General features: G+C 42.8%; 1 protein-coding gene across 1 annotated transcript; it reads left to right on the top strand.

The window, feature by feature from the left end:
• Positions 1 to 2,663: 2,663 nt before the first annotated feature.
• On the top strand, positions 2,664 to 9,501 carry LOC135479861 (P2Y purinoceptor 4-like). The gene is made up of 3 exons (XM_064759766.1): positions 2,664 to 2,904; positions 7,268 to 7,791; positions 8,473 to 9,501. Exons 1-3 carry the CDS (start codon positions 2,664 to 2,666, stop codon positions 9,499 to 9,501), a joined length of 1,794 nt encoding a protein of 597 aa, XP_064615836.1.
• The last annotated feature ends 6,217 nt before the right edge of the window (positions 9,502 to 15,718 follow it).

Here is a 15,718-nt window from a genome sequence, read left to right on the forward strand (position 1 = left end):
GCTTTACTTGGTCTCTTGTAGCTGTATGATCTCCTGGGAGTGTGGCTTTACTTGGTCTCTTGTAGCTGTATGATCTCATGGGAGTGTGGCTTTACTTGGTCTCTTGTAGCTGTATGATCTCATGGGAGTGTGGCTTTACTTGGTCTCTTGTAGCTGTATGATCTCATGGGAGTGTGGCTTTACTTGGTCTCTTGTAGCAGTATGATCTCATGGGAGTGTGGCTTTACTTGGTCTCTTGTAGCTGTATGATCTCATGGGAGTGTGGCTTTACTTGGTCTCTTGTAGCAGTATGATCTCATGGTAGTGTGGCTTTACTTGGTCTCTTGAGGCTGTATGATCTTGGAGTGTGGCTTTACTTGGTCTCTTGTAGCTGCATGATCTCCTGGGAGTGTGGCTTTACTTTGTCTCTTGTAGCTGTATGATCTCATAGGAGTGTGGCTTTACTTGGTCTCTTGAGGCTGTATGATCTCATGGGAGTGTGGCTTTACTTGGTCTCTTGAGGCTGTATGATCTCATGGGAGTGTGGCTTTACTTGGTCTCTTGTAGCAGTATGATCTCATGGGAGTGTGGCTTTACTTGGTCTCTTGAGGCTGTATGATCTTGGAGTGTGGCTTTACTTGGTCTCTTGTGGCTGCATGATCTCATGAGAGTATGACTGTACTTTGTCTCTTGTAGCTGTATGATCTCATGGGAGTGTGGCTTTACTTTGTCTCTTGTAGCTGTATGATCTCATGGGAGTGTGGCTTTACTTGGTCTCTTGTAGCTGTATGATCTCATGGGAGTGTGGCTTTACTTGGTCTCTTGAGGCTGTATGATCTTGGAGTGTGGCTTTACTTGGTCTCTTGTGGCTGCATGATCTCATGAGAGTATGACTGTACTTTGTCTCTTGTAGCTGTATGATCTCATGGGAGCGTGGCTTTACTTTGTCTCTTGTAGCAGTATGATCTCATGGGAGTGTGGCTTTACTTTGTCTCTTGTAGCAGTATGATCTCCTGGGAGTATGGCTTTACTTGGTCTCCTGTAGCTTTATGATCTCATAGGAGTGTGGTTTACTTTGTCGCTCGAAGCTATATGATCTCATGGGGGCGGGGGGGATATGTTTGTGTGTTTTTTGTTGTTTTGTATATTTTCACCAGCTCACATTTTTAATCAAGTGTGTGGAAATTCAACTTCAACGAAAACTAAGCACTGTCACAAAGTTTTGAATTTTGTGTTAAAAATGGCTCTTTTGAATCTTGCTATTAGAATCCTGTTTTATGCATAGGCCTACTTTCCATCAACGCTCGGAATTTTTCGAAATTTTTCTGGCGTCACACCAGGATTAAATCAGGGTTTCTACTAAAGCCACTTTTACCCCTTTCAGTGAAGAGTGAAAGGTTTATAAACTCGCATGTTAGAACATGTCATGCACTACAGATACAGGAATAAGAGGCCACGCTTGATCTCGACCTGCAGGTTTCTCTACCAGACCTGTGCATGCACACTGATGCCTCAGTCGATGTGCCCACTTCTAACTGGTTCACTCAGCGTTTCCAATGCATATTTCCCTGTTGAAACCATTTTAACAAAAATAAATCGAACAGTGTTTTACGGTAGGCCTGTTTGACTTATGCCTACTAATATCATTCTTTGCCTTTAAAACAGGCTACCAGTTAAATTAAACGGATAAATCGGCTTACATACATACTCCATCACTTAAACATGGAGATTTAGAGAATTATGACATGTGAACCTCGAAGGCCTACATTGTAAATCCCGGTACAGTTCCGTTTAACTGGCTGGTGAGTTGCAGACGACATAAAACCGCAACATCACGTGACTATGAACACGAGACCTCGTCACCACCGCGGGCGTCAGGCCGGTAGTAGTCGATGTTTACGCATTAAACCTATCAGGTGGCGTGAGTATGACAAAAAGATGTTTAAAAGTGTTATGTACAGGTGATATTGTGTAGAATATACACCCTGTCATGAAGCAGCGCTTCACATGTCTGTTGAGTAACTTCACACCAGCTGCACGTTGTGGCTCATTATCGGAGGAAAAGTTTCCCAGCCGACAAGTTATATTGATGCGGTCCTAGTTAAATTGCGCTCGTAATTACGGCCGATACACTTGTATGAGGTGATAACGAACTGATGGAGACGGTGAGAAATTGGACATACGCATGTACATTATATGCAAACCTTTACAGACACGGACCTGAAGTATAAAACCATGGATAATTAAGCCCTGTTGTTATTTAGGTTACTCGAAGTCCTCCTGAATGGCAGAGCGCGTGTAACAGATGTTGCTACAGGCCTGTATATTTGATTGAACAAGCCCAAAAAGGAACCATACCTTTGAAAGCACGGCTTCAAATGAAAGTACCGTCTGCAGATATATTTTCGACAGTTTGCGAACAAGTAATATTCCTAAAGATTCCGGTTGCACCGATTCATACAATTTCTTCCAGGGTTTGTGTCCTGGAAATCACAGCGGCACGTATACGTCTACTGCCAAAAACTTCATAGGGTATTCGGCTTATGCAGACCTTTATTTATATGTATTAAGGTCTTGCAAAATTTCATAGGGTACTCAAAGAGTCCCACAATTGACTAGTACAGATTTGTGTTTATATACAGTATTAAGGCCCGTTGCATTAAGCAGATTCGAACTGCGACCTGATGACGAGCAAAGATGACAATATTGAGGGGAGTTGGATGGCTGGGGTGATGCTGAGTATGTGTGCCCTGGGGGTAGTACTGAACATCCTGGTCATAATAGTGGTCACCCGGACACCCATGATGAGACGCAGTGCAGACCTGTTCATCGTGAATCTATCCGTCAGTAGCATCTTGCTTGCGGGCCTTTCTCTACCCCTGAAGCTGGTCGTACCTTTTGACAACCAGATTGATCTCTACGCCAGTAAGTATTTACTTTCGGTCTATGCATGAGTCCTGGGACAGATTGTTCACAATTATATTACAACTTATTCCAGGCTTAAATCTTAATACAAGTCTTGGTCTGATATAAAAGTCCAGACTAAAGTTAATACGCAGCTTAACTGCTAATACACTTTTGAAAACTTTGACTCTGGGTTTCACGAAACTTCCTAAAGTCCAGTAAAGTGCTTAAGCGGGTAGTTTTTTGCCTATGTCCAATATAGACAACATTTAAGAGAAACACTTCTGAAGTACAGTATCATGTTGCTAAAGTAAAACGCTTTTGCTTAAGTGAAAGAATATAAGACGTTTCATGAGGCCCTGATTATATACTTGTATATGCGATGTACAGATGTGTTGTCTACCTGCAGATAAAAGTGAGGTCGAGTTCACGAAACTTATGTTTTTTTAGTTTTACCAATTAACACCTTTAATTAACATATACTTCCTTAAGCAATTTGCGCATTGTTCTCGCCAAGCACCATGTAGTGTTTCAATCAAGATTTTTGGCGAAATAGTGCACGTTCTACATTGCAATTAGATATAAAAGACACAGACGTCCATAAGCAATTTACAGTATTCAGGAAGTTTTGTGAAAACCGGACCCAGTTTGCGATTGCATAAGTGGAAAATTCTTGAGTAGGCCCTATATGGCGTTAAACTACAATCAAACCAATATGTCAAGCTCTGTTAACACACATGTATATGCACGCTTGAGGTTTAATGTCGTACTTAACAAATGTTCCACCATATAACGACGTTTGTACGTATACTGTCTTCTTCTTAATGTTAAGGGCGAGTCCGTGCCGCCAGTGATGCCGCTACTAAAGTATCATGCGAAGACATGACTCCCCACCCAATCACATTATAATGACACTGGGCCAACAAGCCCTTTTTCCTTGCTCTCACCTTTCAGTGCTGAGTGCCAAGCGAAGAGAGAGAGAGAGAGAGAAACTAAAATCTTACATTTTTAAACAAAGGAGATTGCTTAACGTAAAAGAAAGTTAAACTATGAAGTAAGGTTCATTGTACAACCTATGAAAATTATGCGTAAAAATACTTTCCTTTATTAATTCAAATTTTGTTAACAGTGTTGAAAGGCATTCAAAAATTTGAATACTATGGTGAGCTTTATGGGCTACAATGACAGTATCTAGGAACTCTGACGTCACATCACCTTTTTTTATTCCTGAGTTTCATCAGAAGGAAGGAATTTTGGAGTACATTATTTTAGTAATCTTTTACTCATAGGCAAAAAGAGTTCTTCCAACACTGAGTGTCGCGATTAGGGTTGGGTTTGACGTCTGAGTTTCCAACCTCTGATGCTATGGTCCATAAAGCCCGCCGTACAATTCAAATGTTTGAGCGCCTTTAACTCTTTTCAAAAAAATCTAAAAAAAAAAAAAAAACTGAAAGTATATTCATGTATGGTTCTAAGTGGTGTATTTAGTGATGTCTAGTTCGAATTTTAGAGGTCTTTTTCTTTGTTAAATCTCCTGGCAGGTATAACAACTCACGTAACCTAAATTTACGGCCATCATCAACCACAGAAATGAGAAATTCACAAACCCGTCAAAACTAAAGCGGCACGCGCCGTGAAGACATAAACCTAAATAAGCATATGTAATCATATTACAAGCACCTGCATAAACAGTAATTACATGATCCGATCATACACGTTTTAAATGTATTGTACACCGTGAAAAAAAAATCATTTTACGAAAAAAAAATGTGCTGGCAATTTAGGCTACCGATTTTTTTGTTGTTGTTGTAAATTGGCCGATTCTTTTATTCTAACTGTAAATTTACAATTACGTAGTTCAGCAGTATGTCAGCAATGTAAATCTCTTCTGCAGGAGGCACAGATCTCTACTCAACTTTTAACAATGCTTTTATCAGACGTAAAATACACCAAAGTTGTCTATATAAGGAGAGAGAATTTATACAATGTAGTCTACCATTGAAAATATCAAGGACATATAAAGCTCTTCCCATCGGATCTGACATTGTTATGTTATCTGTCTCTCAACACGAAAGGATTCTATATAATGCAGTCAAACCCTGCCTACAATTCTGTGCGAAATGATTGACATGTATGGAATTGTGAGGCGTATATCAGAGCGTTCACAATACATCAGCATGGAGAGTAAATCTAGATCTGCAGCGACAGTGTGGTTGTTGGTGAAACCCGGCCAGTTCACAGTTAGGCTCTACTCTAACTATCGATGCATACGTAAATGCTTAAAAAATAAAAACCTACTCGCCATATAGCACCATTGCTTATGCAGGGCTAGTTTTAAACAATGCAGTAATATGTTAAATGCAAGTGATCAGAGGTGACTGATCTAGAATCGCTGCGTCATCTCCGTCATTTATAGTGCATGCGTGTGTAGGCCTACCGGATGTATGTGTAGGCCTACCGGATGTATGTGTAGGCCTACCGTATGTATGTGTAGGCCTACCGGATGTATGTGTAGGCCTACCGGATGTTTGTGTAGACCTACCGGATGTATGTATAGGCCTACCATATGTGTGTGTAGGCCTACCGGATGTTTATGTAGGCCTACTGTATAACGAATCCGTAGCAGATGTTTCATTATTGATTCGTAACTGATATTTGCCATAAAATGCAAGTACAGCCGTCACACAGCGGCAAACAAGTATACTTGGTGTGCGGTCTAACAATTCGCTCACCTACGTTGTAAAGGTAGGCTTATTGCACATAGAGGCGTGTCGTCTGCGGTCAGTTTTTTGTCCCACACTTTGCCCCATAATGTGCACGGTGGACTACATTATTATAAGCAGAACAGTTTTAAGTGTTTAAACGTGCAGTGTTGAGGACATTGCTATACTGTCAGATTTGGCAAAAACTTTGTTCAGCCAAGAATTTCCCCAAACCACGCTCCATTTAAAAACCTCCTGCAGTCACCCGCGCTTGTGAAATTTATCGAGGCTCTCAGTACAGCGGGAGCCTTTAAGCATTTCCAATTCGGCCTAGAAAATAAAGGATCCACAGTGTGCTTGCCATAAATAGACAGAAGAAAAGGTAAGGAACACAAGTATCTGCAAAAAGGCGATGGAGAAGTATTTGGTGGGTAAGCTGTCTCAAACGCCGTGACAAGTTGCCACACCAACTGCATCAGGTTTTTAAATGGAGCGCTTTGCCAAAATCTTTACCAAACCTAACGTCAGAACAAAGCACCCCACCAACACCCCACCACACCCCCCACCCCCACCCGTGTTTCTGCTTTACGCGGAGCGCAGTTTAGCATCACCTGGACTAAACTGAAATGTGCGCAATGAACTTCCAGCTTTGGACCGGGCAGCGTTTGCGACGATAAAAAGTACATGTACATTACTTCAGTAGCTGTGGGAGACATTGCAGCTGGCTTCGTAATCTCTCTTACTTGACTGAAACATTATTCCATCAAACGCCTTCACTCCAAGTTCCTCAAGTTTTAACATTGAGTACAATTTTCTTGTAAGTAAATATGGACAGAGCGTTCGGAATCTCCTGCGCTCTGCTTCATGATTGTGTCTAATTCCGCTTAACTCCGAGCTAAAAGGTGTACATTCATCGTGTTGAATTAGATAGCCACATCTGCAATCAAACCGCAACAAAATAAGATTTTGTTATCGACAACTGAAAATGTAGCATGGTCACGATTTGAATACTGATTTGAATACTCACTGAAAACTGTTGACCGCTTCTCTTTGTATGATTCCATCCTATTTTCGTACTTAATGTACTCTCTTAGTTCTTTAGTAATTTGCGTTAAACATCGTTTTGGGAATTGGCCTTGCGATTATTGACCTGGGACGTCCTTATTGGTTGACGGCTGGTATACAAATGTCTGTTTCAACGCATAAATATTGAGTATTTCTAGACCAGTGGGGTATAAAATATTGCAGTCAACATCACTGCATATTTTTTTACCTAATTCTGTTTAAGCAATGGTGCTAGGGAACGTGTGATTTGCTACTTTTTAATCATTTTCATGAACATTTAGAATAAAGCCTAACTGGGGTAAATAGACAAGAGGCGGTATTTCACCTTATTAATCTCCACGAGCTACTTTCATTTGCGAGCATATGTCAGCTATCACGTGCACTGTCGTCGCTGCTCTGGTTGTACGTCTTTAATTATACACAAATAACAGGTAGTCCAGGCGCTGGGTCCAACTGCATGGCTTATTACAGTGTAAAAAAACGTAAATGGTAAAATGGGCCGGATTCCTGCTAAGGTGCATGAAGATGTCACGTGTGACTCTCTGTAGGAAAAAATATGACCAAAAATAAAACCTAATACTTTCTCAAAAATTCATTAGTTTATCTGTACTTTTCAGGTGATGTCACATGCAAAATCACTCAATTCGTGCCTCTTTTGACGATAATGTCGGCCATATCTACGATGACTGCCATTTCTTTTGAGCGCTACTTCGCCATCGCGTGTCAGAAGATTCTCACCATCCGCAATACGCTGCTTGTCATTCTCGGTATCTGGATTGTCTCCGTTGTAACTTCTGCCCCGCAGCTCTACGAGTACTCGGCCAAGATGGTTCCAGACGAATACGGCAACGGCACTCATCTCTCCTGCGGCTCTCACGACATTCCCGAAAACTTTGAGACAATCTACGCCAGCGTCGTTCTGGCCGTCTCCTATGTCATTCCTCTGTTATTAATCTCGACGAACTACTTTCGGTTGGTGGCCTTCATGTACCGCTTGAGTAAGAGAAACAAGGGAGCTAAACCTGGCCAGGGCGGCTACACTGTCAATCGCGGCAAAGTACGAGTTCTCCATATGGCGATTCTTCTCACCTCAGTCTTCTGTCTCCTGTGGCTTACATATTTTGTCCTTTTCACAATTGAGGTAAGTACAAGTCTGTTGTGATTTATAAATACAGAAGCCTTTGGGCATATGCCTACATATTATAAGTTATCTGCGAGTAGAGAAGGGTATATGTGTATTTAAACCCCGGGTTTAAAATTTTAACCCCGAGCCTGACATACAGGGTTTAAATCTCCATATACCCTTCTCCGCATGCGGATAACGATTTTGTCGCTACACGTAAAGCTGAGCTAAGAAAAAATCTGGCCTGGTTCCTTGGCGTAGTCTGCGTAGGTTGAATGCGCCATCTGACGTCAGGGGAAGGGGAGAGAAAAAAATCATGCTAGCTATATCGACTGCAGACAGCGCTGGTACTGTGTGACGTCACAATAACGCGCACTTTTATTTGATTGGTGTGTCACGCCGTAATCAAGAATATTTCACTTATACGACAAGGACCAGCAATTTGGTACGATGAAATCGGGCAGAGCCGGGGGAAAACTTACGACCATCTGCAGGTTGCTGCAGACCTTCCCACCAGCGACGTATATGTACATGTAAGAATTAACTCAGCTGACATCTCGGGATCATGCGTTGTGACTTGCGCATTATAGCCTAAGTTAACTATCGGTATTCTGACAACTATGAGTGGTATACAGCTATGAGCATTTTGCTTTTTGACACTTTGATCTTTAACATCAGTATTATTTGATTGTTTTGCAGGAAATCACCGACACGGACAATAGCAGACACGTGTCATCGGGAGCTCACACGGCTAAACACGTGATGATGGCGTTGAGCACTATATCTAATCCAGTTCTATACTCCGTGTTCACAGAGACATTCAGGAGGAGGCTAGCGAGATATTGTCACAGTACAGAAACTGCTACCGATGACAGTTTTAACAATTTGAATCCTTCACTTAATGCTTGTGGTTCTACAACTATGCGACATTCTACGACATTTCCAGACAATAACAAGATTGGGATGGAACAGGAAGGGGAAAAGGAGAGAGAAGGCATTTACCACAAAGAGATGGAAGGCGAATGCCAGAAAGTGAAAAGCGAGTGGGAAGGCTGTTCTCATGAATGGAAAGGCGAGACGGATGACGGTTACCGAGGAGGGAACTGCAAGGCGAAAGACGTTAATCCGAAAGCGAAAGGCGAGATGGATGGTGCTGGCCAGGAAAAACAAAGCCAGAGGGAAAGCTGTAACCAGGAAGGGGAAAGCAAGACAGACGGTGCTTGCTTGGCAGGGAAAAACGAGATGGAAGGCTGTTACAAAGAACGAAAAAGCAAAACGGAAAGCGGTCACCAGACAGGGAAAAGCGAGATAGAATGGGGTTATTGGCAAGGGAAATGCGAGACGGAAAGCGGTCACCAAATAGGGAAAAGCGAAACAGAAGTGGGTTACCAGCAAAACAAATACGAGACAGAAGGCGGTCACCAGACAGGGAAAAGCGAAATAGAATGGGATTACCAAGAAGGGAAAAGCGAGAGGGAAAGCGGTCGCGAAAAGAACGGCGGGGAGGCAAGGGATGACATCGACCGAGTCAAACACATGGGAAATTGTTCCGAAGAAATGGACGGCGGAAACGACAATTACATCAATGGGATATGGTGTCCAGGGAAGGAGAACCATATTCTAGACTCGGAGGTTGAGGAGACGCCTATCACTGTGTATGTGCTTCGGAGCCCCCAGGAGAAAACCCCGACCAATGAAGACGAAATCCAGAAAGCTCAAGGCGATTGACCGACAGAATGATAGATTGATTGATTGGTTTTTAAAGCCGTGCTCATGAATTTGACGGATGTCAAGTTTTAAGGAGGAGGAAACTATAGTGCCTTGAGTAAACCATCGACCTTCGCCAAGTGTCTGACAAGGCTCTTGACTAAAAAACGAGGAGAACTGGATACGAACCCGCGACCTCACTGTGACGGCGACCTTAACATCTTCAAATAATCTGTCCTTGTGGAGACTGATCCATTCGAACATTCGAAACTTCATAGGCTTACTCTTTTCAAATTGGATTTCCACTATCCCACATATGGTTTGTCGATCATCTATAAGTACGACATATCCGAGAAAATGAACACTGTTGTTTTTCTTTTTTTTCCTTTTATCTTGTTTATTTTGTTGTTTTTGTCTTTTTCCTCGTTTATTTTTTCAGTGTGGTTTTCTCTCGTTCTACCCTGCATGATAAAATGAAGTTTATGTACTTGTGTTGTTTTATCAAAAGAAATCTACATGCGAATGTAAATGTTCTTTGGGGTTTAACGTCGTACTTAACAATCCTTCAGTCATATGACGACGAGTCATTAGGTGAGTGTACGTGTACTGTGTCAAGGCGAGTGCATGCCGCCAAAGTGCTGCCGCTACTGAAGTATCATTCCGAAGACACAAGACAGGACGCCCCACTGTAATCACATTATACTGACACTGGAACAAACAGTCCTGTTTCCATGTACTCTAACCTCTCAGCGCCAAGTCCAAGCTAGGCAGAAACAAGTACCGCTTTCAAAATCTGTCATGTGACACAATAAAAGAAAAAAAAAGCTCTTGTTAGGATGGGAACTATTTAAATAGAGCAAACATCAGCCCCGAACTAACTCTGTAGGGCTGTGATTACGCATACGTTTAAAAAGGGTTTGGTTATTGTACAGTGCAATTGCAGGATTATAAGGTATTTTGGCCGTATAAGGCCGTATAGTGGTAGAAGCGTGGATTCGTAACCTAGAGATCGGTGGCTCAAATCCCCCAGCTGGTAAGCCCCGTCAAACTTGGCGCTGTGAGCAGGGTTGCTGGGGTGACATATATTAATCCGTGGTGCTTGGGTGAACCCTGTGCGTGCGTGCGTGCGTCTCTTTTTCTGGGTAGTCAGGAGGACGTGACTAGGAAACCTTGATTGTAACAGGGTGATATAAGCGCTATCGACCTTTGGAGTGGAGGGAATCTCCCTTTCGTGTAGTGTTGTAGAAGCGTGTCTGTGAACTCGCTGCTTCAACTCTCAAGATTTTTTACACTTACACGATGGCCATCAGCTGGTAGATGGCGGTATGTATATAGTTCACCAGTTTGAATAATGGAGTCATTATTGAGTTCTCCAGTTTGAATAATGGGGTGTTACAGTAAACTTTTGATTGTATGGTGTAAGGTAGCCAGTAGTAATCCTCTCTGGGTTGTGGTCAGCTTGGGGACTAGTGTGACTCTGATTCAAATATGTGAGTGAGCCACGAGTGCTTTATGAGGGGTGATAGCGTGCATCTCTTTACCTGGCCCTATACAATCAGTGGTGTGCCACACTCATCTGTATCCTCAGCTGGAGGGGTTGGTGGACTGGTCCCGCCCTGGCCAGGTTCTTGCAGCCAAGGTGTGGTCAGAGTGCCCGTGGTCTTGTCTTGAGTAACCTCTGCAAAGGCATGCTTGGAAGACCGGGCGTTGTTACACTAGGGGACGTGTTGCTTCTCAGGTGGGTTATGTGTATACACTGGTCTGACTTCAGCAGCTCTAAATGGGTTCACCAGCCTTCTACTAAGGGAGGCAAATCTTGTAAACTGATAAAACAGCAGTGACATCTATTTGAATAACAATGTCAGATTTTATTATTTGTGACTACTGGTGTTGGTGTTGAAATCAGTGGTATTGTTATTAAGTAGGTAGAGGGCACTGCTGTTGTATCAGTTACAAGATTTGCTTTCCTGTGTACAGGGCTGGCGGACCCCATTGTACTGATACAGAAGTACTGTACAGTTTTGTTAAATGTAGGCACTATGTAGCGGCTTGTATTCTCGTGTATAAATGGAGTAGTGTTAAACAGTTACAAGTATGAAGTGTTTGGAATATAGTAACATCTTCCCTGTGTATTTCAGTGCATGTGGTAAGTAGCTGTATTTGACCGCGGTGTACGTGTAGTAGTTGGTTACATATACATCCACCGTGTAGTATAACCTATGTAAGTTATGTAATAGCAGTAAAGGTGTAGTAGTCGCAATTAGTCAGAGTACAGTGTAATGTAAGTAATGTGTGGAGTACGTGTAAGTGACAACGTAGACATACATCTTGTTTTCAATGATTCTTGCACAGATACCTTATGACCGGGGTGTCCGTCTGGTTACAGCTCTGAGATCCCGTATGGCCGGTATTGCCGGTATGTCCGTCTGATTACAGCTCTGAGGTCCCGTATGGCCCGTATGGCCGGTATGTCCGCCTGATTACAGCTCTGAGATCCCGTATGGCCCGTATTGCCGGTATGTCCGCCTGATTACAGCTCTGAGATCCCGTATGGCCCGTATTGCCGGTATGTCCGTCTGATTACAGCTCTGAGATCCCGTATGGCCCGTATTGCCGGTATGTCCGTCTGATTACAACTCTGAGATCCCGTATGGCCGGTATGTCCGCCTGATTACAGCTCTGAGATCCCGTATGGCCCGTATTGCCGGTATGTCAGTCTGATTACAGCTCTGAGATCCCGTATGGCCCGTATGGCCGGTATGTCCGTCTGATTACAGCTCTCATGTGATGGAGGGGCGGCATCACAAGCCCGGACGTGACCAGGCCCGGCTGAACAACCCAACCGTGGTGATTACGTCTGTATGGAACTGTGCATCAGGGACTGAAATTGTGGATGTGATATGCAATGTGTATAGTGTGGCCACGTGTACTGTGTTTTGTGAATTGTCTGCTCATTAAAGGTTGTACCTCTGAAGCATCGTTTGTCGTGACCTTCACGCTCAGACCATCTTGCGACATGGAGAACTATTTAAAAAGAGATGAAAATGATGAAATCAAATGGAAGAGCGTAAAGAATTTATTTCCAAATACGGCCTTTAATATTTGTTCGATTTTTTCTTTGCCGAAAAACGGGTATTTGAAAATGCTTTTGTGTGGTGGTTTTTTTTTGACAACCTCCTCTATATATTACCTTCCCCTAATAATGTTCAAAACAAGGATGTGATGTTTAACATTTATATGAATGCAAATTTATTCTTTGTCCTTACACTTGCATTTAATCTGAATTATGACTCCTGTTTACGACTGTATGCCTATAAACATTCATTATTTCATTCAAGTCTTCGCACAAAAACAACCCTTTAGTTGTACATGTATGATTTATTAATCTGTTTTGACTGGAGTTTACGCCGTATACTCAAGAATATTTCACTTGTAAGACGGCGCTCAGTCCGCGGGCTTTCTCCCACCAGAACATCAACAGGTTGCTGCAGACCTTACCCCATTCGGCCGGAGAGGAAACCAGCATGAGCTACTCTTGAACTGGCAGCGTCGATAGCAATGGTGAGAGGCTCCTTGGTCCTTCATCCCGCCGCGCTGAACACCTGAATCACCGAGACCCCCGTAGATTTATAAATCCAAAGCCACAACATACGTGCGTGACCCCTAGGGTATGACCGTTAAAACCCAAGAAGCTACATTTGATTCTTTTTTTTTACGTTATATGATTGGCTTTGAGAAACCTTGAACTCGGTTTAAAGGGAGTGAACTGCACCAGACAGTCCCTAGACCTTCTATAACCTATGCCACGCCATCTTAACTGTGTCTTAAAATACGTGATCACGTGAAAGACTTAAAAATTCAGTAACTGAAATTATCATTAAGTATTTACATAATTTTTAACATTATAGTTTTGTAGTCCTGTCGTTGCTGATCCGAGCCAATAAGCACACTCTTGATTGCGCTGGAGGTGAAAATAAAGCGAATTTAACAAAAGTGAAGTACCCACAGACGATTTTGGCACCAAAAAAATGAAAAATATAACTCTGAAGTAAAGCTCAATGCTGCATTTCTGTTTTAAGAGAGAGGATAGCGGAAGTGGAAAAGGGGTGGGAGGGGTGGGTACACATTGGCATACCTCAGTCACTAAATACGCATACAAGCCACATTCAGACAAACCACAAGCTGTCGTGGCATGCTGATTTCGGTGAAATTGTGAATATATCCCATTCGGGTCAAGCGTGGGCTGAGGCTCAGGTGCTTGGGGGTGGGGCTATAGATTAGTAAAGTAGGGGGTGGGTATACTGTATGCATGACAGACGGATCAATTGTTCCAAATCACAGTGCATGAAATCTGCTAGTTGCACATGGGTGGTCTACTCTCCCACCTGTTGGTTAAAAAAGAAAAACATCCCACAGAGTTTGTGGAGTGTTGCATAACACAATGGCACTCCTGGACGAACATCAGCGATGTACCCAGATCGTATACATGTAAACACTTTACCAGTCGGACGACAGCTTGACAGCTAAATGACCCTAAATGCATGCGTGAAAATTGGTGGTGCGTTGTTCCACCAGAATTCCTTATCTGGATATGGAGCTCTTCCGACAAAAGCTTGCTGATCAAGAGCGTCGTTATTACATTGCGTGCGACCAAGTTCATTTTCTGGATGCTAAACTGAACGAACTTTTCCGGCGATATGAACTCGCAAATGCTAGAGGGAAGCGAACATCTCGCAACAGTCTCCGTTTGCAAATGTCCGTCACCAAGAACCTTCGTATCCTGTATTACCAGTATGCACTGGCAAAGGCCGAGCTTATCAACCAACTTCGGCGACATATTTACGGTAACTATGCCACCAATATTCTCGACGAGGCGGAAAGCAGCGAATCGGAGCCGGAGAGTGATGAGAGTTGACGAATCACTTCGACTCCAAGTCGTCATTCATTGGACTAGTCTGATGCACTTCCCCTTAAAAACAAATTACGCACTCGTGGACAAAGGAAGCGAAAGGGGAAAGTTTGCACCGGTGACTTGAAATTCTGGCCTCTCTGTGTTCGTTATGAAAGTCGTGTTATGAAAGACGTGTTACGATATTGAGCTAGAAGTGGTGGATAGAACTAGACATTCTTGAACGATTGGTGACGATGATGTGTCAGTTTGCTTGTTCCAGTGAGTTTTTGCAAGAGAACTGCATGAACTTTGGTGTGCAATTCTCTGGTCACCTACGATAATATGAGTATATGCGGTCGTCCACCAGTAAGTTCAGTGCGCAAAGCATCAACCGACGTCATACTGTGACCACAATAGTAGGCAAACGTGTCCAACATCTCCCATCTGTATACGCCTACAGACGGCTTGCTTGTCACATACTGTACAAATACAACACGTGCTCCAGACTGGCTGCCATAAACAGACCATGTGTCCCTGTATGCGTATGATATTCGCAACCGCGCACACCCGGACACAGCCACTCGCATGAGGCAGTGGAAAGCCATCGAGGTGAAAAATGGCATTGGACGATAATGTAAGAACTCCGGCTGATGATTACGACTAATCTATAGCATGTTATGGACAACACCACAATCTGCACAGTATACGTACGTTACATTATGAACGTCATCCACCCCACGGACATATTAGGGTGTCAAGCAGGGCTTTGTATTAACTCCAAGTGTTAATAGACGGAGAATATTTTCCGCTGGTATCCACGCAAGCAAAGCGAGTAGGCGAGAGTAAAAGGCAATTACCCGCGATCTAATCGGATCCTCTCCATTCTACAACACTTGACGCATGGACAATATCCAGCATATGTGCAGACTTGAACAATATTGGAGATGAACTATCCGCGTTGTGATGTACAAGTAAGCTACATACTTGTAGATCTATTAGAGCAAACTTGTCGGCCTACATGCTTCTGCTCTGATCAACCTAGTTGGATTTTAATCTGAAAACAAAAGATGGCGTCATCTCACCGGATTCCAACAAATGCATGCCAATGAAGAATGAAACTGTGAACTTTTATATCGCAGATGTTATACATGTACTTATCTAAAGTATGCATGTGTTGACCACGCGCTTCTTTTCACGCATTGTTAAGTCATCAGAGCGTACTTCGCACGATTTTTTAAAAACATTTTTAAATGTATAGGCCTACATTTTGCTTTACCGTTTTAAGAAATATATATGTATATGTAAATGACGTTTTAGGCTTATATGCATTTTTTGGAGTTTGTCTAT

Source organism: Liolophura sinensis, chromosome 12 (assembly GCF_032854445.1).
Source record: "Liolophura sinensis isolate JHLJ2023 chromosome 12, CUHK_Ljap_v2, whole genome shotgun sequence".
NCBI classification, from domain to species: domain Eukaryota; kingdom Metazoa; phylum Mollusca; class Polyplacophora; order Chitonida; family Chitonidae; genus Liolophura; species Liolophura sinensis.

Excerpts from the sequence above, each read along its gene's own strand:
- LOC135479861 (XM_064759766.1), top strand. The coding sequence starts at position 2,664 with ATGACGAGCAAAGATGACAATATTGAGGGGAGTTGGATGGCTGGGGTG. Across the intron at positions 2,905-7,267 it reads CCAGATTGATCTCTACGCCA|GTGATGTCACATGCAAAATC; the intron begins GTAAGTATTTAC and ends TGTACTTTTCAG. Across the intron at positions 7,792-8,472 it reads TTGTCCTTTTCACAATTGAG|GAAATCACCGACACGGACAA; the intron begins GTAAGTACAAGT and ends ATTGTTTTGCAG.